This window comes from Hypanus sabinus, chromosome 19 (assembly GCF_030144855.1).
Source record: "Hypanus sabinus isolate sHypSab1 chromosome 19, sHypSab1.hap1, whole genome shotgun sequence".
Lineage (NCBI taxonomy): Eukaryota > Metazoa > Chordata > Chondrichthyes > Myliobatiformes > Dasyatidae > Hypanus > Hypanus sabinus.
In genome coordinates, this window is record NC_082724.1 from 6,258,624 (window position 1) to 6,281,224 (window position 22,601).

Consider the following 22,601-nt stretch of genomic DNA (forward strand, 5'->3'; position numbering starts at 1 on the left):
GTGACAAGAACTGTTTGCAATACTCCAGATGAGGCCTAATTAGAGATTTATAAAGCTGCAGCATAACTTCCTGACTTTTAAACTCAGTGCCTCGACTAATAAAGGCAAGCATGTGATATGCCTTCATAACTACCTTATCAACCTGTGTAGCCACTTTCAGGGAGCTATGAACTTGGACCCGAGTTCCCTCTGTTCATCAACATTGTTAATGATTTTACCCTTAAAATTGTACTGTCTCTTTACATTTGACCTTCTAATATTTGGCCAGGATAAACTACATCTGCCATTTCTCCACCTATATCTGCAACTGATCTACAGTATATTCCTCTGTATTCTTTGCTAATCATCTATGCTGTCCACAACACCACCATTCTTATTATCATCTGCAAACTTACTAATGCACCAAGTACATTTTCATCTAGGCCATTTATATACATCACAAATAGCAGAGGTCACAGTTTAGATCCCTTTGACCACCACCTTCTGTATTCTATCAGCAAACCAGTTCTGAATAGAAGCAGCCAATTCACCATTGATCCTATGCATCTTAATCTTCTGGATGATCCTTCCATGAGAGACCTTGTCATGCACCTTTCTAAAATCCAAGTTCTACATTAATCAATCACCCTTGTCGCCTCATCAACGAAGTCAATCAAGTTTGTAAGATATGACTTGTCCCACACAAAGCCTTGCTGGTACTTCCTAATTAGGCTATGGTTTTACTAAATGTTCCTGAATCCTATTCCTAGTAATTCTGTCCAATAACTTCCCTACCATTGACCTAAGACTCACTATTTATAGTTTCCAGGATTATCCCTGGCATCTTTTTGAAAAATAGAACAACATTAGCTACTCGCCAGTCCTCTGGCCACCTCACCTGAGGCTAGAGAGGGCACAAAGATATTGGTTAAGACCCCACCAATCTCCTCACTTGTTCCTCTCAATAACCTGGGGTGTATTTCTGCAGGCCCTGGGGACTTGCCCACCTTAATGCTGTTTAAGACACCCAACACAATTTCCTCTACCTCAAAATACCCTAGCATATTGATTCACTTGACACTAATGTCCCTATCGTCCACATCCTTCTCCTTGAAAATAGTGATGTAAAGTACTCATTAGAGACCACATCCTTTGTATCCAAGCAAATATTCTCCCTTTTATCATTGAGTGGTCATAAGCTCTTCCTAGTACGTATGTGTAGAAAGCTTTGGGATTCTCTTTAATCTTACTTGTCAAGGACTTTTCGTAGCACCTTCTGGCTTTCCTAATTTTGTGCTTGGGTTTTTTTTCTGCATTCTTCAAAATCCTCAAGGTCTCTATTTGACTCTAACTTCCTAAGCTTTATATACTTCATGTACTTTTCCTTCTTATTCTTGAGTAAATTCATCATGTCCCTCAACATCCAAGGTTCTCTTACCTTGCCATCTTTGTTCTTTTTTCTGACTGTATAACATACCTGTCCTGCAGTTGGTCCTTACACACCCTCCAGATGTCAGGTGCGGACTTGTCCAAAAACAGTCGATCCCAATGAACTCTGCCTAGTTTCTACCAAATGCTCTTGTAAATTGCCCTGCTCCAATTAATACTCTGCTGCAAAGTCCATATTATCCTTATCTGTAGCTATCTTAAAACTTAAGGAGTTGCGGTCATTGTTCCCTGACTGCTCACCCACTGAAACATTGGTCGTCTGGCCAGGCTCTTTAACCAACACTAGGTCCAGTACAGCCTCTGCTCTTGTTGAACTATCTACATATTGAATTAAAAAATCCTCTTGGATGCACCTAACAAATTCTGCCCCATCTAAACCTCTTGCACTCAGAAGATTCCAGCTTATATTAGGGAAGTTAAAGATCGCCCTTGACAACAACTTGAAGGTTTCAACCCTCTTGACCTCACCTTCTTCATTGTAAATGAAGGATTGCTAAAATCCAGGTTAAATTTTGTTGTGTTTAAATGTCAGGGTCTGTATATTCAGTCTTCCTTATTTTTTGTTGTGAATTTGGCAGTTTAATTGTGGTTGTCATGCACTTGGTCATGCCATAATAACAACTTGCATTGGTATAGCCTGTGTGGTAAAGTTTTACAGCAGGATTGGCTCTTCCATCACTGATGGCCATAGTATAGACACAGGCTGCTCTGGGAATCAGTACACTGCTGCTCTATGTCCACACTCCTCTGGAGGTGCTCCCACTCCACCAGTCAGAATCGCTGGTGCTGTAGTGGATCCATGAACTCTGCAGGCTCCCGAAGTGACGTAAAGAGATGCCCTATCAGCGTGCGGCAGGTCTTTTGAACTCTGGTGTTCACTCCAACCAAGGATGGCGTGGATGTTCCATGTTATGTTTGTTGTTAATAATTACGTCTTATTACTGAACTGCGGCTCAACCCAGTGTGTGCACAATCAGGTCAGCATTGTAGGTTCTGGTTTCGGGTGCAGCCCTGATATTGCCCTCTGGGAAATGTTCTTTATTATATACATATAATTACACATCTTCCCCCTTGAAAGTGGGGAAAAAAACACAGTGCTACACAAACACAAAATGCTGGAGGAATTCAGCAGGCCAGGCAGCATCTGTGGAATAGAATAAGCTGTTGAAGTTTCAGGCCAAGACCCTTCATTGTGACTGGATTAAAAAAAATTAAGAAGTCCAAGTAATAAGGAGGGCAGAGGGGAGGAAGAAGTATAGGTGATAGGTGAAACCGGGAGAGGGGAGTAAAGAGCTGGGAAGTTGATTGGTGGAAGAGATAAAGAGCTGGAGGAGGGGGAATGTGATAGGGATAGAAGGCGGCCATGGAAGAAAGGAAGAGGGAGGAACACCAGATGAAGGTGATAGGCAGATAAGGTGAGAGAGGGAAATGGGAATGGTGAAGGAAAGGGGGAGAACAGTTACTGGAAGTTAGAGAAATTGATATTCATGCCATCAGGTTGGAGGCTATCCAGTTGGAATATAAGATGTTCCTCCAACCTGAGTGTGGCTTCATCACATTAGTAGAGGAGGCCATGGACTGCCATGTCAGAATGTGAAGTGTCACCTCACCTGGAAGAGCTGTTTGGGAGCCTGAATGGTAGACACAATATTATGTCTTCATAATTACCTGCAAGGAACAATAATCCTGTCCAACAGAGACCTATGTTCCGTAGCTAGTCTCTTTACTTTTTTTTTTGAATTTTAAACTGTTCAGGATTCTGGGATACAGTTTGTACTGTAATATTTTAATTTGAATTGTCTACAGTTGAATAGATTTAGAAGGAGGAAGATACAGTATTCACACAATATTTTTTACATCTTTGTATGTATAAGTGGGGGAGGTATGAGGGGGGTAAGAGGCTTGTTTTGCTGTTGTCTTGTTTTATTCTGTTGTTGTCCTGCCAAGTATGGTCATCATGCTATGTTTGTGCTGGAATGTGTGGTGATTCCTGTGGGCTGGCCCCAGGACGTCTTTAATAATAATAATAATAATAAAAAACAGGATTCCGCACTTAACGCAAGCATATGCAATTCTGATAAGATGTATACACCACTAAACTTAAGTGAGACCACAACCCAGAAAAATGAAGACATTATTACTGTTGAACAAAAAGTCAGCCAATGAAAGAGCATGACACTCCTTGCAAGACATCCCCACGATAACGAGACGGGAGTGTGAAATGGAAGGTGGATAGGTGTGAGAAGAGCGATCAAAGCCTGAACAAGGAGAAGACAAAGGAAATCATTGTAGACTACAGGAAGGTGCAGACAAACCACCCCCCTTTGCGAATACATGGCCCCTCTATAGAGAGAGTTAAATGCACGAGTATCTGGAAGTTCACATCACAGATTACCTCACCTGGTCCTTTAATATAATCTCCCTGAGCAAGAGGGCATAGCAGCGCCTCTACTTCCTAAGAAGCTTGAGGCAAGTGAGGCTTCCCACCCACATCTTAACTGCATTTTACAGGAGCTCCATTGGGAGTATCTTGGTAAATTGTATCTTCATCTGGTATGGGAGTAGTCAAGCATTGGACCTGAAGTCTCTACAAAGGTTGTGAGAACTGCTGAGAGGATCATCCACTGGGGACACTTATCAGGAGTGATGCATATGCAGAGCCCTTAGTATAATTAAGGATCCCAGCCATCTGTCCAGAATCCTCTGTGACTTTCTACCATCAGACTACAATGCATAAAAATAAGAATGGTTAGATTGAGAAACAGTTCCTTTCCCCAGGCCATTAGAATTCTGAACTCTTAGCCGCATGTATTTGAAGTGCCACTGGTTAATCTATTCCATGCCTTACAATATTTAATATTAATTCACTTTAGTTCATTATTTTTGTGTGATTCATCTGTAGATTTTATCCTTACCTGTGTTAAGTGTGTTTTACAGATGTGTGTTATAGATGTGCTTTACACCCTGGTTCAAAGAAACCTTATTTTCATTTCTGTATACATTATATACATGTATATAGTTAAATGACAATAAATTTCATTTGACTTGTCTTGATCTGAGCAGACTAGATGTCGACAAGGAAGCATCGAATGCCTGGCTCAGAGTTGGAGACTTCCTCCCAGAACAGAAGGGTTCCTTGTGACAATACAGGACCAGGTGGTTAACACAAAAAAAAAGATCTTAAGTACGTAATAAAAAGACCAACAAATTGAAGGTGATAAATGTAGAAAAGGCTGAGGAAAAACCAGAAACAATCCAACACATTACAAGATCCTGTAGCAGTTTAACACATATACAGGCACAATCAAGTGGCAAACATCATTCATGAAAATCTTGCTTTAAGTTACAAATTCATAAATGAAATCACACCTTACTATAAACACAAGCCTGACCCAGTTTTAGAGTCAGAATACCACAAATTATATTATGACTGATCAGTTATTACAGATAGGACAATCCATAATAACCGCCTGGATATGAAAATACAGGATAAACAAGCGAGAACAACTGATTTAACAGATATAGCCATTCCAAACACACATAACTTACAGAAGTCAATAAATGAAAAACATCAGAAATGTGCTGAATTAAAAGAGGAAATTGAAAGACTTTGGAACATAAACAAGGTGTATATTATTCCAGTAGTAATAGCTGGTATCATTTCAAAGTCACTACACAATATCTATGTAAATTTTCAGAAAGCCACAATACTAAAAACCACCAGAATAGTTTGAAAGTTCCTAGCAATTGACAAATGAGAGTGCTTGGCTATGTCCGTACCTCAGGTTTTACCAGCTTGAGCTGAGAAAAATAATAATAATAACTTTATATAGCACCTTTCATACACCAAGATGCAGGCTCAAAATCCTTTACATAGACTATAAAGATAAATCAATATAGTCATAGAAATATGAGACAAAATTAAAACTCTTTAGACAAACAATATATGGAATAAAATATAATTGAATATACTGTTATATAAATGTAATCAACATCAGCAGTCATTAAGTAGTCATATAAGTAGGCCAAACTAGAAATGTAGGTTTTCAGAAGTGTTTTGTTGTTGCTGCTTGTGTTCTGCGAGTATGGTGGGCACGCTGTCTGGTGTGGCGACTCCTGCTGCCTGGTATGGGGGTGCTACTGTGCAGGATGGAAATAAGTTGCAGAGGGTTGTGAACTTGGTCAGCTCCATCATGGATACTAGCCTCCGTAATATGTAATATCCAGAACATTTTACACACACACACACACACACACACACACACACACACACACACACACACACACACACACACACACACACACACACACACACACACACACACACACACACCCCCCCCCCCCCACCCCCCCCTCCCAATTCACAGAATTTTTGTATTCTATTCCATTGTATTGCAACGCGCAGCTGCCGCAAAGACAACAAATTTCACAACATATGCCAGTGATATTAAACCTAATTTTGATTCTGATTCTGAGATGTCCCACAGCACTAGTTTGGCATATCATTTGGTAGAGTATTCTAGATTTTTGGTGCATAAGAAGAAAGAAACCACCTCACCATTCTTATATGGTTGGCTCTAGTTGCATCAAGCAAACCAGTATTTGTGGATCTAAGTTTACAGTTAGGATGTAAGGGGATAGACACTCCAAAATATACAGAGGAGCTAGATTATTCAGAGCCTTATAAACAATTAAGAGTATTTAAAAATGTATCCTAAAGGACTCAGACAGCCTGTGTAATGATGTCAAAACTAGTGAAATGTGCTCAGATTTTCTTTCAGTGTTTCGGGTTAAGACCCTTCATCAGTCCCAATGAAGGGTCTTGGCCCAAAACGTTGACTGTTTATTCCTCTCCATAGATGCTGCTTGACCTGCTGAGTTCCTGCAGCATATTACGTGTGTTGCTTTGGATTTCCAGCAATTACATTTTTTTTGTGTTTATGGTTTTCTTCTTTTGGTTAAGATTCTTGCTGCTGCATTTTGAACGAACTGCAACCCATTTCTTTCTATCTTAGGCAGTCCTGAAAAGAGTGTATTACAGTAGTCTAAACAGCTGAAAACAAAAACAGGCATCAATTTTTCTGTATTGTGAGATGTTATAAGAAATCGAACTCTTGCAATGTTCTTTAAATGAAAGAATGCTGTACTATGATTAATATGCAATTTGAAACTTGCTCAATAATAATGCCTAAATTCTTTACTTCTGGCTTGATTTGTAAGACCAAATGATCAAGTTTATTTTCAAGGTTCACACTTTTTTTTTAATCTTTTGGTGTGATTGTTGAAACAACATATTTCACTATATATTTTGCTGCACAAGTGATAAGTAATTGTATCTGGATATGAATCCGGGTGGTCAAGACAGGAAAAGTGGAAGAAGTTTAGAAAGGATGGTTAAAAGCTTAGCAATAAGTAAGTCGGTGAAGAAAGATTGTGAGATGCTTGCCTTTATTAGCTGATGCAGAATATAACATCGTGATGGTTAAGGAACTGTATGCAAATCTAGCCAACTGCATTGGCGAAGGCAAGAGAATGTTGCAAAGGATGGAATGTTTCAATTCTGAGGAAGGATAAGGATGGTACGTTATCATAGTGGTTAGTGTAATGCCCCCCTGTTCAATTATACCGCTGTTGTATGTCCTCCCCGTGACCACGTGGGTTTCCTCTGGGTGATCCATTTTCCTCCCACTTTCTAAGGATGTACATGTTAGTTGGTACAACATCAGGACCGAAATGCCTGTACTGTGCTGTACTGCTCAATGTTCTTTGATTCTAGTAATCAAGCTAACTCTTTCAGCTAATGCACTTCTATAAAAGAGGAAGAATTGGTTAAGGTGATGCTGACAGCAAAATTAGAGACATTCTTGCAGTTAGGGAATGCAAGTTAAAGATTATGTTTATTTGCCACATATACATCAAAACATAGTCAAATGTGTCGTTTGGATTGACAACCAGCACAGTCCAAGGATGTGCCACACTTCCAGCACCAACATGGCATTTATTTATTGAGATACAGCATGGAGTAGGCCCTTCTGGCCACGAGCACAGCAACCCCTGATTCACTGCTAGCTTAATCATGTGACAGTTTACGATGAACAATTAACCTACCAACCGGTACATCTTTGGACTGTGGGAGGAAACCAGAGCACACAGAGGAAATGTACGAGGTCATGGGGAGAACATACAAACTCCTTACAAACAGGGCTGTGAATTGCATCTCAATTTCTGGCTCTGTAAAGTGTTACACTAACCACTACCCTATCAAGTCACGCTAAAGATGATAACTTTGTTGGTAGAAGTTTTGAGTTTGCAAACCACCGAGGGTCAAAGTTGGTTAGGTTGATGCAAGTATGGAAATTTCTTATGATTCCTGATTCAATCATTGCATTTTGTTGCCTGAGGCAGCAGAATTGACCTCTTCATCTCTCTGGTTAGGTATGCAAATACCAATGAAGTTCATACTCCTGATTGCTGTCTTGGTGAGGCCTGCTGCAAAGTGCCTGTGGAATGCCCCAACAGAGATGGTAACTGTGGGACCAAAAGGCTTTGCTGTAACAGTCTTAGTGGTTGAATAGGCCGCCGATACTTTCTTCCAAGAATCACATGATGAGTGTCTTTTGCCTGTAACTGAGAGAGGAGATGGAAGAGTTTGTTTTTTAAAGTAAGTGTTTCTGTGTAGTAGCGAGACCCAAAGTGACTGCTCTCATTTAATCATGTGTAGTTATTTAACTTCACTGCTGACTACCTCCAACTTTGATTTTATAACATTGTCTGTCTGCTCCTTTGCCCCTTGAGGGCTGCAACTAAACCCTTAGTAGAAACAAGGTTTAAAACAATCAAATATGTACATACTTCCACTTTATTTGTTATTCCTTAATACATACCTCTTAGCAATTTAATTCTCATGTTTCCTCGTATTAATAGTGTGCAGTGAACAGAAGAAGCTTGCCAGAGAAATAGATTCCAAGGACCTTATCCCTCCAAAGAAAACAAATTCTATTTTTCTAAAGATTTTAGTTGCTTTTCTAACCTCTAGGAACAGAGAATCTGCAAGTCAGGGGATCAGAATCAAGTGTAATACCACTGACATATGTCATGAAATGTGTTGTTTTTCAACAGCAGTACAGTGCAATACATTCAGGAAACTACAAATTATAATAAGAAATATAAATATAAATATAAAATTAAATTTGATATGTAGTGCAAAAAGAGAACAAAAATACTTGGGTGGTATCCATGGATTGGTTTTTAGTTCATTTAGAATTCTTAAGAGCAGAGGGGAAGAAGCTGCTCCTAAAGCATTATGTGTGTGTACCTCCTCCCTGATGGTAGTATTGAGAAGAGGGCATGTCCTGGATGGTGGGGTCCTTAATGATAGATGGTACCTCTTTGAGGTATTGTCTTTTGAAGATGTCCTCTATGCTGGTGAGGCTACTGCCCATGATTGAGATGGCTGAGTTTACAACCCTCTGCAGGGTTGCGAATAGGGCTTGAAGTACACAGCAGAGTTGTTAGCAGCTGTAAGAGAGATAAATGTTTCAGTTGAGGAGTCTTAAGAGAATGTCAGAACTGGGGTTCTGGTAGAATGATTCCTCCTCAATTAATTTTCCCTCTTTCACGTGCTGACTAATTTCAGTGTGTGTATGTGCGTGCGCTTCTGGTTTATAACCACTTTGGAATATACAACACTTGCTCCACCTTATTAGATTGTCATTGAGTATATGTTCGTGGTCTTCTGCTGCTGTAGCTCATCAAGGTTCAATGTGTTGTGCATTCAGAGATGCTCTTCTGCACACCACTGTTGTAATGCAGGGCTGTTTGAGTTAATACCACCTTCCATTCAGCTTGAACGAGTCTGGACATTCTCATCTGACCTCTCTCATTTACATGGCATTTTCACCCACAGAGCTACTGTTCGCTGGATTTTTTTTGGTTTTTTTTTGCACCATTGTCTATAAACTCTAGAGCAGGGGGTTCCATTATTTTTTATGCCATGCACCAATACCATTAAGCAAGGGGTCCATGCACTCTAGGTTGTGAACCCCTGATCTAGCGACTGTACTGTATGAAAAATCCCAGGAGATCAGTTTCTGAGTGTCTCAAACCACCAGCTATCATTCGCAGTCAAGGTCACTTAGATCCCCAATCTGATGATTGGTCTGAATATTAATTGGAACTTTACACCATATCTGCATGTTTTTATGCATTGAAATGATGCCTCATGATTGGCTGATAGGAGATTTGCATTAATGAGTTAGTATATAGTTGTACCTTTTTTTAAAAAAAAAGTGGCCACTGAATATATTTGGCATTGTTAGCAATAGTTTGTATGGTATTGATTTTAAGGAGGGTTATTATGTTATATAGCACTTACATGAGATGTGGTGTGTGCTTAATGTAAGCTTGACGATGCTGTAGACCTAGCATCTGTCTAATGGAACTTGCTCTTGCCTAATTTGTTCATGGCTGTTCAAAGTAAATGCTTTTCCAAATTAAAGAACCCAGATTTGTCATGCTTTTCTTTGCAACTAATAGACAGTCTAAATTTAGTCAAAAGCTTTTCCTTCCATTCTGTTCTAGGGCTGCCAGTGAAGCCCCACATTTAATTGGAAGAAGTGGACTCAATAATATTCCAGATGTACTTGAAGCAAAACTTTGTTCAGGGGAGCATTTTACTCCTTAAAGAGTTGACAAACTCATCGTCGTTTAGTGCTATTGTGGGTAGGTTAGCACTGATTGCTGTTGTCAGTGTTTCTCAAGTCTCTTGACAATAAGTGACACAAGTCTTATTCGTGGGGACATTTTTCTTTGCAGAGGCCTAGATCCCCTGCCAAGGCAAGGATACTGTGTGTCTTATTATGCTCAATATACACTTAGTGGTACACCTGCTTATTAATGCAGATATCTATTCAGCCAAACATGTGGCAGGAACTCAGTGCAAAAAAGCACGTGGACATGGTCAAGAGGTTCAGTTGTTCAGACCAAGCTTCAGAATGGAAAAGAAATGTGATCTAAATGATTTTGACCAAAAACTGATTGTTGGTGCCAGATGAAGTGGTCTCATAAACTGCTGATCTCCTAGGAATTTTATGCACAACAGTCTCTAGAGTTTACAGAGAATGGCATTTTAAAAAAAAGAATGGAAACAAAAAAAAAATACAGTGAGCAGCAGTCCTGTTTGCGAAAATGCCTTGTTATTGCAAGAGGTCAGAGGAGAATGGCCAGACTGGTTCAAGCTGACAGGAAGGCGACAATAACTCAAATAACAACATGTTAGAACAGTGGCGGATTCTGATTCTGACAGAAAGGCACACACTCAGCGATTCAGGAACAGCTTCTTCCGCTCTGCCATCTGATTCCTAAATGGACTTTGAAGCTTTGGACACTACCTCAATTTTTTTTAATATACAGTATGTCTGTTTCTGCTCATTTTTAAATAATCTGTTCAATATATGTAATTGATTTATTTGTTTATTTATTGTTATGTTTTTATTTTATTTATTATTCTTTTTCTCAGCTCGAATATGTATTGCATTGAACTGCTGCTGCTAAGTTAACAAATTTCACATCACATGCCAATGATAATAAACCTGATTCTGATTCTACTGAAGAGTATCTCTGAATGCACCACTTGTCATACCTTGAAGTCGATGGGCTTCAGCATCAGAAGATCATATCACGTTCCATTCTTGTACTTAATAAAGTGGACACTGAGTGTATATTTTCAGTCTTCAGACAAGTTCCCTCATCTCTCCTCATCCATCTGTAGGTTATGATTTCTAATATGTGAACATTGTGGTGTTGGTTTACATGATAAGTAGTGATAATTGGATTGTTTGTCTGAAGGACTCATGAGATATGCATACTTATTATTAGCCAGAGAATGGTGGATCTGTGGAATTTGTTGCAGCTGTGGAGGCCAGGTCAGTGAGTATGTTTAAGACAGAGGTTGATGGATTCTTGATCAGTCAGGGTATGAAGTGTTATGGGGAGAAGGCAGGAGATTGGGGCTGAGAGGGAAAATTGATCTTGTATGATGAAATGGTGGAGTAGACTTGATGGGCCAAATGGTCTAGATCTGCTCCTATTTCTTATGGTCTTACTGACAGTACTGCTCTGAGTTATTCTGCTATTGTCACTTTCCCTATTCTTTTTGCACTACTTCAGATTGCAGTGCAAAGTTTGCCCCATTCTGTTTTGTGCTTATAGTTATATTTATTACTCTGCAGACTCTTTACTCTGAAAGCTTAATGCAAGCAAAGAACTTCATTGCACCCTGGGGTATATGACAGTAATCTGAATCTGAGTTACCTGATAACGTCTGCACTTACATATTTTCTCTTTACGAATTTGGGTTATGACAATGGAGATTATTTGTGTCATAGATCATCATGAAGAAATACAGGTAGTTTTATGAGAGGTGTTTCGAGATGATAACTTGATATGAATTGTGGGGTTAAAGTACGACCTTTCTTCTCCACTTGAAATTGATGTTAAAATTGCATGGCACTGAATGAAATGCTTTTTAAAGTAATGAAATTGAATTAAGAGTCTGGAACTTATTCTATTGTTATTGATAACTATTGAAAATTCATGATGAAATGATGAAATTCTTAATTTTAAAAATGGTACAAATCTGGAAACATAGTCATAGAACACTACAGCACAAAACAGCCCATCTAATCCATACTGAACAATTATTTTGCCTCAATCTATCCACCTGCACCTGAACAATAGCTCTCCATACCCCTCCCCTACATGTATCTATCCAAATTTCTCTTAAATGATGAAATCAAATCTGCATCCACCACTTCTGCTGGCAGCTCGTTTTACGCTCATGCTACCCTTGTGAAGAAGATCCCCCTTGTATTCCCGCTAAGCATTTGCCCTCTCCCTTAACCTATGACCTTCCGTTGTAGTCTCACCCAATCTTGGGGGGTGGGTCTGCTTCCATTTACTCTTATCTATACCCCTCATAATTTTGTATAAAGCAAAAGTTTTTAAAGTTTATTCAACAGAAACTAGTTATCAGAGTGTAATTTCATTTTGTGACCTGTCATTTATCCTTATTTCCAGCAACATCCCCTGAGAACAGAGATAAAGAGGAATTTCTTTTGCCGGTGGGTGGCAAATCTGTGGAATTCATTGCCACAGGCAGATGCGAAGGCCAACTCATTGGATATATTTTTTGACAGGTTTTTGATTAGTCAGGGCATCAAAGGTGACTGGGAGAAGGCAGGAGAATGGGGTTGAGAGGGATAATAAATCATCTGTGATCAAATGGCAGAGTAGACTTGATAGGCTGAATGGCTTAAATCTTCTATGACTTGTGTTCTTATGGGTTTATACAATAATTAATTGTCTTTTATACCCTACTGTAACCATTGACATTTGGATAAATCTAGCAGGCATCCTATAGAAGTAATAGGAGAGAACTTAGTGTTAATAATTGAAATTAAAATATTAATTACCACCTTGGATTTATAAAGTGACTTTATGAAGTAGTAAAGCTTCAAGATACTTCACAGGACTGTTTTCAGGTAAATCCAAATGATAAATGACTAAAACTATTTCAGAGTTTTAACCCAGAGCTGGGTTTTGAGGCATATCAGAGGGAGCCAAACATTTTAGGTAAGAATGATCCTCTTCTCATTACTACTATCAGGGAGGAGGTACAGGAGTCTGAAGACACATACTCAATGTTTTAGGTACGGCTTTCTCCCCTCTGACATCAGATTTCTGAACAGTTCATGACCTCATGAACACTACCTCACTATTTTTGTTCTCTTTTTGCACTATATATTTATTTCTTATTGTAATCTATAGTCATTTAAAGAATATTGCAATGCACTGCTGCCACAAACCAACCTATTTCACGACATACATCAGTGATAATAAACCTGATTCTGGTTCTGTACTTGAGTCGTAGGTAGCTGAACAGGCTGATGGTATCTGTGCATCATCAATAGACCAAAGTTCAAAAGTTCAAAGTAAATTTTATTATCAAAGTACATATATGTCACCATACACAACGCTGAGAAGCACACTCAACAAATCTATAGAATAATAACTATAACAGAATCAATGAAAGACTGTCCAACTAAGGCTTTCAACCAGTGAAGAAGACAACTAACTGTGCAAATCAAAAAGAAAAAAACAATAATAATAAATAAGTAATAAATATCAGGGACCTGAGATGAAGAGTGCTTGAGAGCGAGTCCATTGATCAAGGGGACATTTTAATGATAGGGCAAGTGAAGTTAAATGAATAAAAACACAACATGCTGGCAGAAGTCAGCAGGCCAGACAGCATCTATGGGAGGGGGTAGTGGCGACGTTTCAGGCTGAAACCCTTGAAACGTCGTCACTACCTCCTCCCATAGATGCTGTCTGGCCTGCTGAGTTCTGCCAGCATTTTGTGTTTATATTTATTTCCAGCATCTGCAGATTCACTCGTGTGCCTTTGAAGTTAAATGAAGTTATCCCATTTGATTCAAGAGCCAGAATTAGAAAGGAAAGATCTTGAATCAATATTCGGGGCTAATCTTCACTTTAACACCTGATTGGACATAGATTGGCCTGTTACTGTGTCATATACTAAGATACAATGGAAAATGTTTCCTTTTGCATGCCACACATAGAGATCACTTCAATACATGAGTACAACAAAGTAATACAAAGGGCAGAACAGTATCACATTGATGTCACTGCCAAGGAAGCTCCACTAATCTTTATTTTCTTATCAGGCTGAAGAAATTTGGGATGTCCCTGCAGACCTTTACCCATTTTTATCAGTGCACCATAGAAAGCATTCTGTCTGGATGCATAATGGTTTAGTCTAGCAACTGTCTGCATAACTACTATAGGCAGTTGTGGACACAGCTTGGCATATCAGAAGATGCAGTTTGCCCTCTATGGCTGTCTCTACTTATCACTACCTCTGTAAAGCAGCCAACATTTTTTTTTAGGGATCCAGCCCAATGAGCCCATGGCAGCCAATTAACCTACTAACCTGTGCGATTTGGAATGTGAGAGAAAACCCACGTGGTTCCAGGGAGAATTATAAACTCCTTAGCAACAGCAGCGGGAATTGAATCCTGATTTGCGATCGCTGGTGTTGTAATAACGTTACATTAACCACAATGCAACCTCCCATTTTGATCTTGTCTTTTGTTGTCTATCTGCTCTGCACTCTCTCTGTAGCTGTTACACTTTATTCTGCCTTGTTATATGTCTATGAAGATTCTCAGTCATCCAGCTGATTGTATATCAAGCAGTAGTACTGTAAATCAAGGTAAATGTCTGCTAGACAGCACAGCAAGTCCAGTTGCTTTGATTTACTACTGCTTGCCTGCTTTGTTATTGTTTTAGCTTGTTTCTCCTCAATGCACTGTGTAATGATCTGATCTGTATGAACAGTATTCAAGACAGGCTTTGCACTGTATCTTAGTACATGTGACAATAATAAACTAATACAATACAAGTAGACAACTGTGTTACAGTTACAGAGACAGTGCAGTGCAGGTATAAGGGGCAAGTACATTGGATTATAGTTCTGATGTCATTTCAGTAACTTTTGAAATTGTCGTTCATCATCTGGGCACTTTAGTTTTAAGACCAGAAGGCCATAAGATATAGGAGCAGGGTTTGGCCATTTGTACCATCGAGTCGGCTCTGCCATTTCATTATAGCTGATCCATCTTGCTCTCATGCCATCTCCCCTTATCCCTCTGCTTCTGTCTTAAATATACCCAGATGACTTTGCCTCCACAGTCACCTGTGGCAAAGAATTCCACAGATTCAGTTTTGAGTGCCAGCAAGTTTTTGTGTTATGGAGAGGACGGACAGCACAGCAATCAACAATCTTAATGGTCCTGTGTTGCAGCTCAGCAAAGGATCAGCCTCAGATGGAAACTAGGGCCCATGTGTTCTGAAAGACTAGCTCCAACTCTCAGTAATAGAACTAGAATCTGAATTTTATTTCTTGCATCCATCTCACAACATGAGTGAGTAAAAATCTTTATGTTGCGTCTGTACAAGCAATAAGGAAGGGAAATGTGAGCAGGTATTACCCAAACACTAAGATTGCATACATAATTGTTGTGTATACATGTATGTACAGTCAAATAATGCATTTATGGCTGAGCCATTGTAATAGCATTGCCTGAACTGTTTAATCATTTATGACTTAAAGCATTTGACTGAGCACTGCGGAAATAGAATTGAGAAGAAAGCCGCTATTGTCGGATGGCTGTTCTTGAATATTGCTATCATGTATTCCTTGGCTTAAGAAGGAAGCACTTAATTATCTTTATTTGTAACATTTACATTGAAATATACAGTGATATGCGTCATTTGTGTCAAAGACCAACACAATCTGAATATATGTGCTGAGGGCAGCTCACAACTGTTGCCATGCTTCTGCACCAATGTAGCATGCCCACAACTTACTGATCCTAACTTGTACGTCTTTGGAATGTGGGAGGAAACTGGAGCACCTAGAGAAAGCCTGTAAGGTCATGGGGGGAACATACAAACTCCTAACAGGCAGTGATGGGAATTTAACCCTGGTCGTTTGCGCTGTGAATTGTTTACTTAATGGAGGACATTGTTTTTGAGTGTGGCATGAGGAAGATAACCAAAGAAAATGATTGCTTATTGTTCCATTTTTTCCCTTTTGTAGGTACGAAAAGGAGAAGGTAATGATTGAAGACGAGCTGTCTAAGTTTGGTCAGCAAGAGCAAATGGAAACCATTACTGAACTCCGCGAGCATGCAACCTCGGCAGCGGAACAACAGGACATCAAGCAGCTTGTGAGTTGAGTTGGGATAGAGCAAGCTGACATGCTCAGGAATTGACAGGATAAGAGGACAGGGCTAACATCATAGGTAGTTTGTTTACCAATTAAGATCAATGGTATGAGGTTAATGTATGAGGAGCATTTAATGGCTCTGGGTCTGTACTTGCTGGAGTTTTGGAAAATAAGTGGGGGATCTCTCTGAAACACTCGAAATATTGAAAGGCCAAGATAGAGTGGACATGGAGAAGATGTTTCCAACAGTGGGAGAGTTTATAACCAGAGAACACAACCCTAGAATAGAAGACGTCCTTTTACAACAGAGATGGAATTTCTTTAGCTGGAGGACGGTGAATCTGTGGAATTCATTGCACAGATGGCTGTGGCAGCCAAGTCATTGAATATATTAAAAGCAGAGGTTGATAAGTTTTTGTTTAGTAAGGGCATCAAATGTTACGGGGAGAAGATAGGAAGATAGAGTTGAGAGAGTTGAGAAATCAGTCATGATCAAATGGTGGAGCAGACTCGATATGCCGATTGGCCTAATTTTGCTCCTATGTGTTATGGTGTTATAGTAATCGTTTCTTTAATGACTCCTAAAGGAATATATTAGTGCTTTAGCACTGGGCACATCTTATGAAGGAGAGTTCATTTTCTGTTGCAAGACAGGCTTGTACTGTACTTGCATTGCATTATGTATTGGGTAATATTGTTAAGGACAGTGCTGAGGTCATCATGTTGTCATTACTCCCTGGGATTGTGAAATTGAGCGTGTATGGTATAGATTCATCATCATTGTCATCATTATGCGCCATGTTGTATGACATGGGCAATGACCACATCTTTGACCATGATTGTTCTTGGCAAATTTGTCTGCAGAAGTTGTTTGCCATTGCCACCTCTACAAGATGGACAATCATACAGGTTCTTGAGCAGTATGGATGCTCAAGGTAATGTAAAGAGAAACAAGAGATTGGAATTTAGAGCAAGAAACAGATTGCTGGAAGAACTAAGCAGCTCAGGCAGCATCTATGGAGGTTGAAGGACTTGATGAATGGTCATAGCCTAAATGTCGAGTGTTTATTCTCCTCCATAGATACTGCCTGACCTGCTGGGTTCCTCCAGCACTTTGTGTGTTGCTCTGGATTTCCAGCATCTCAGGATCTCTCGTGCTTAAGGTTGTTGAAAGAACTCACAGGGAGGAGCAGCATCTTTGGAGGCTGAAGGTTGGGTTGCATCAGGACGGATACTATCAGGGAAAAGAGTGAGAGGGAGGAATGAAATGGGGGTCAGTAGGTGATCGATAGAGCCAAGTGAGATGGAGAATGATGGGCAGATGGGACCAGTTAGGGTGGGGCAAGGAGGAGTTTCAGGACAAGATGCTGGTGGGTGAAAGGAGGCACCAGAAAGGAGAAAAGATAGGCAGATGATGAGAGGGGAGGAGGAAGGTGAAGACGGTCTGGAAGATGACAAGTGGAACCAGATTGATAACGTGCAGATAGAACTAAATGGGGTAGGGGACAAGAAGGCCATGCAAAAGGAGAATAACTTGCTTTAAATTTAGCAGGTATTCTAAGCTTAACTCTTAATAACTTTGCATTTTATGTCATGTTGTGGGTTGTTTACACTGTTAATTATTGTACTTTGATTTTTTTGCGTGAAATATGGAAAAAACAAAGTAAGGCCTGACTGTCCATTAACAAATACGGAAATCTAGGGCAGTTGCTTGTTATCTCTTATTCTCGTTATTTATTGCTATTTATATTTACATTTGCACAGTTTGTTGTTCATTGATCCTGTTTACAGTTACTGTTCTATAGATTTGCTGAGTATACATGCAGGAAAAAGAATGTCAGGTTTGTACATGGTGACATGTATGTACTCTGATAGTAAATTTTACTTTGAAATTTGAACTTTGAGCTTTGGAAGGAGGAGGGGAACCGGATGGAGGTGATGGGCAGGTGAGAAGAGAAGGATTGAGAGGCGAGTCAGAATGGGGAATGGAAAAAGTGTGGGGGAGAGGAGAAATTACTGGAAATTAGAGAAATGGATCTTCATGCCATTAGGTTAGATGCTACCAGATGGAATAGGAGGTTTTTTTTAAGCTGAGGAGAAATTGCTCCTTCTCCTCTACTGCTAGAGGAGACAGACATGTTGGAATGGGAATGGGAAGTTGATTTGAAATGGGTATCCACTGAGAGATCCTGCCTTTTGTGGCAGACAGAGCGAAGGTGCTCTATAAAGTGGTCCCCCCAATCTGCATCAGGTTTCTCCAATGTAGAGGAGGGATCACTGGGAGCATTGGATACAGTTGATGACCCTGACAGACTGGAAGGTGAAGTTTTGCCTCACCTGGAAGGATCCTATAGGGCCCTGAATGATGGTGAGGGAGGTGTGAGGAGCAGGTTAGCATTTGTCATGCCTGCAGGGATCAGTGCCAGGAGGGAGAATGGTGGGGAGGGATGAATGGACAAGGGAGTCAGATAGAGAGCAATTCCAACAGAATGTAGAGATGAGGAGGATGGAAAGATATGCTTAGTAATAGGATCCTGTTGAAGATGGTGAGAGTTACGGAGACTAAAGCCTGATTTGCTGAGTTCCTCCAATATTTTTTGTGTATTGCTTAAGATAATAAGGGATTGGTCAGACTGCATTTGGAGTATTGTGAGCTGCTTTAGGTCCCATTTCTAAGAAAAGATGCGCCTGCATTGGAGATGGTCAGAGGAGGTTCATGAGAATGATCCTGGGAATGACAGGGTTAACATTTGATGGCTGTAGGCCTGTACTCTCTGGCGTTTAGAAGAATGGGATGGGGGTGGATCTCATTAAAACCTACTGAATATTGAAAGATTAGAGTGGATGTGGCGAGGATGTTTCCTGTAGTGTGGGAATCTAGATTAGAAGGCAGCCTCAGAATACAAGAATGTTCCTTCAGCACAAAGATGAGGAGGAATTTCTTTTGCCAGAGGGTGCAGATCTGTGGAACTCATAAACGTTGTAAACCAGCGAGTTGTTTGTTATGTCTACCCACTCGCTGTGAAATGGAGATATCTCTTTCTCCCTTATTAATGAGAGAGAGAGAGAGACAGAAAGAGAGCGCCTGTGCTGTGTCGAAGGCCGGGTGAACTATGTAATCTTTGGAGTACTGCAAATCTTTGTCTTTGCTGTTGCCTTGCTGATGCTTGAGTGCTTGGTGGCAGGTGCCGACGCTTGTTTTTTGTTGGTGGGGGGGAGGGGGGATTGTTGCTTGCTGGCACTTATGCGCAGGAGGGAGGGGAGACTTTGGGGTTCTAACGTTTAACTGTCATTCATTTTTGGGGCACTCTGTTTTCATGGGTGGTTGTAAAGAAAAAGCATTTCAGGATGTATATTGTATACATTTCTCTGACATTAAATGTACCTTTGAAACCTTTGAAATCTTTGAAACTCATTGCCACAAATGCCTGTGCAGGCCAAGTCATTGGGTATATTTAAAGCAGAGGCTGATAGTTTTTTGATTACTCAGAGTATCAAAGGTTATGGGGAGAAGGAAGGAGAATGGGGATGAGAAGATAATTAATCAGCCATGATAGATTGGCGGAGCAGACTTAATGGGCCAAATGGCCTAATTCTTTTCCTAAGTCTTGTAGTCTAAGACTTCCAGCATCTGCCGAATCTCATGTGTTTATGTACAGGGTGAATGTAGTGGTTCCGTAGTTGAAATTACAAGGCATCCCAACCTCCACTTAAGTTTCTGCAAAGCACTATAGTGCTGAAGAAATGCAAGTGGCTAAAAGACAAATAGAAATCCAATAAAATGTACATCTTGCACGCCTCCTTACCCCACCCACGCACTCTGTATGTATCTACTGAATTCGGCTTGTGTGCATATATTGACTTTCAATAATGTGAGATCTGGTGGTTAAGTAGTCATTTAATTTTCAGAATATCAGTATTTCACTGTGCGATGAGTGGCCATTGTTCTCTGTTTGCTATGTTATCCCCTTCCCTCACTCTATTTTGAGTTTCAACTACATAGTGGAAAGATAACAGAAAGAGATTCTGCTGATTTATTTATTTATTTAACAATACTGTGAGGAATTGGCCCTTCTGGCCCATTGAGCCACACCGCCCCGACAACCCTGGTTAACTCTAACCTAATCACGAGACAATTTACAATGACCAGTTAACCTGCCCAGTATGTCTTTGGATTGTGGAAGGAAACCATAGCACCCAGGAAAAAAAAACCACGTATCCCATGGGGTTTACACACAGACTCCTTACAGATGATGCTGGAACTAAACTCCAAACTCCAAAGCCCTGAGCTGTAATAGTGTTACGTTAACTGCTATGCTGCTTTGGCACCCAGATGCTGGAAATCCGGAGTCACATGCACAAAATACTGGAGGAACTCAGCAGGTCAGCGACTATGGAGAGGAATAAACAGTCAACATTTGACGATGCAGAGGATGTTCTACGAGTCTGTGGTGGCCAGTGCTATTATGTTTGCTGTTGTGTGCTGGGGCAGCAGGCTGAGGGTAGCAGGCACCAACAGAACCAACAAACTCATTCGTAAGGCCAGTGATGTTGTGGGGGTGGAACTGGACTCTGTGACAGTGGTGTCTGAAAAGAGGTTGCTGTCCAAGTTGCATGCCATCTTGGACGATGTCTCCCATCCACTCCATTATAGAACATAGAAGAGTACAGCACATTACAGGCCCTTTGGCCCACAATGTTGTGCTGACCCTCAAACCCTGCCTCCCATATATACCCCCCCACCTTAAATTCCTCCATATACCTGTCTAGTAGTCTCTTAAACTTCTGTACTGGTTAGGCACAGGAGTACATTCAACCCGAGACTCATTCCACCGAGATGCAACACTGAGCATCATAGGAAGTCATTCCTGCCTGTGGCCATCAAACTTTACAACTCCTCCCTCAGAGTGTCAGATACCCTGAGCCAATAGACTGGTCCTGGACTTATTTCCACTTGGCAGAATTTCTTATTATTATTTAATTATTTATGGTTTTATATTGCTATATTTCTACACTATTCTTGGTTGGTGCAACTGTAACAAAACCAAGTTTCCCTTGCGATCAATAAGGTATGTCTGTCTGTTTTGGGCTGAGACCCTTCATCAGGACTTGGTCTGAAATGTTGGCTCTATATTCCTTTCCAAAGATAGTGCCTGACCTGCTGAGTTCCTCCAGCGTTTTGTGTGTGTTATATGTAAATGAAAGGTTGTCAGTTATTACTGATCTGAACTATTTATCATTATTCCAGTCCATTTCTCATTTAATCATGGTACTTTTTCCCATCTGATTCAATTTTGTGTGGTGTTCTTGACAATGGACTTGCATTAGTTTAAAACGAGTGATGCCTGTACCATCAATTGCCTCATCAATGTCCAGAATGACCTTTTCTTTCCATGATACAGTGAATTATAGCCTTAAATGAAATAATTGAAGGAATAATGTTATACAGGAAGGTTAGAAGTCGAATCAGAGGATTCTGGTAATGCTGTCCCCGCTATCAACATTAAAATTTTATCTGTGCGACACTTCAGATTAATTGCTGAGTAGATTTGTGTGTAACTTCAGGATTTAATTGCTTAATCCAGACAGACATTACACTGAATGAGCAGTGCATTATTCTGAGTTGCCATTGATTGGATGAGTTATTAAAATTGAATTCCAGCCTGTTAGCTCTAGTTGCTCAGATGGATCTAAAAGATACCTGGGGACAAAACAAAGCACACTTTGTTCTCCTAGTTTACACCATTTTCACAGCAAAAACCATCTAAAGGTGATTGTAATTGGTTATTCAGTCCATTTGCTTCAAAAGTTGAGATACAGAATGTCTGCTACATATTCTTAACCAACAATGATTGTGTACACTACAGAAGGAATCCATGTCTGAAGTGGTTTTGAGTGGTTGAAAAATGAGAAGCAGCTCCTACAAAATGCTTGAGGAACTCAGCAGGCCAGGCAGCATCTATGGAAATGTGATGCATCCAGATAGGAAACTTTCTATGGTGCTTTTTTAAAAAATTACTGAGAATTCCAGTGGCATGTGGAATTTCCTTAACTTTCTGAAGAAGAAGAGGCACTGGTGTGCTTTCGTGGCTGTGGCATCAAAGTGGCTTGACCGGGATAAATTCTGGTGACATTTATACCTTGATTTGAAGCTCTCCAGCATCTCTACCTTAGCACCATTGATACACCCAGTAGTGTATGCTTTGCGTTCTGAAGACAATAACCAGCTCTTTTGTTTGCTGACCTTGAGGGACAGGTGCCAAGCCTCGATCTCTTTCTTATGAATTCTGCAAGAAAATTAATCTCGAAATAGTATATGGTGACTCATACATTCTTTAATAATAAATTTACTTTGAACATT

At 40.1% G+C, this 22,601-nt stretch overlaps 1 protein-coding gene across 9 annotated transcripts in view; it reads left to right on the forward strand.

Moving 5' to 3' along the window:
• LOC132377708 (MICOS complex subunit mic25-b-like) overlaps window positions 1-22,601 on the forward strand; it is a 700,497-nt gene that overhangs the window by 32,683 nt on the left and 645,213 nt on the right. For all 9 annotated transcript variants that reach the window (XM_059943952.1, XM_059943949.1, XM_059943946.1 and 6 more), the window contains exon 4: window positions 16,112-16,241. In XM_059943952.1, coding sequence (XP_059799935.1) covers window positions 16,112-16,241 — 130 coding nt within the window. The remainder of the gene's footprint in view (window positions 1-16,111; window positions 16,242-22,601) is intronic.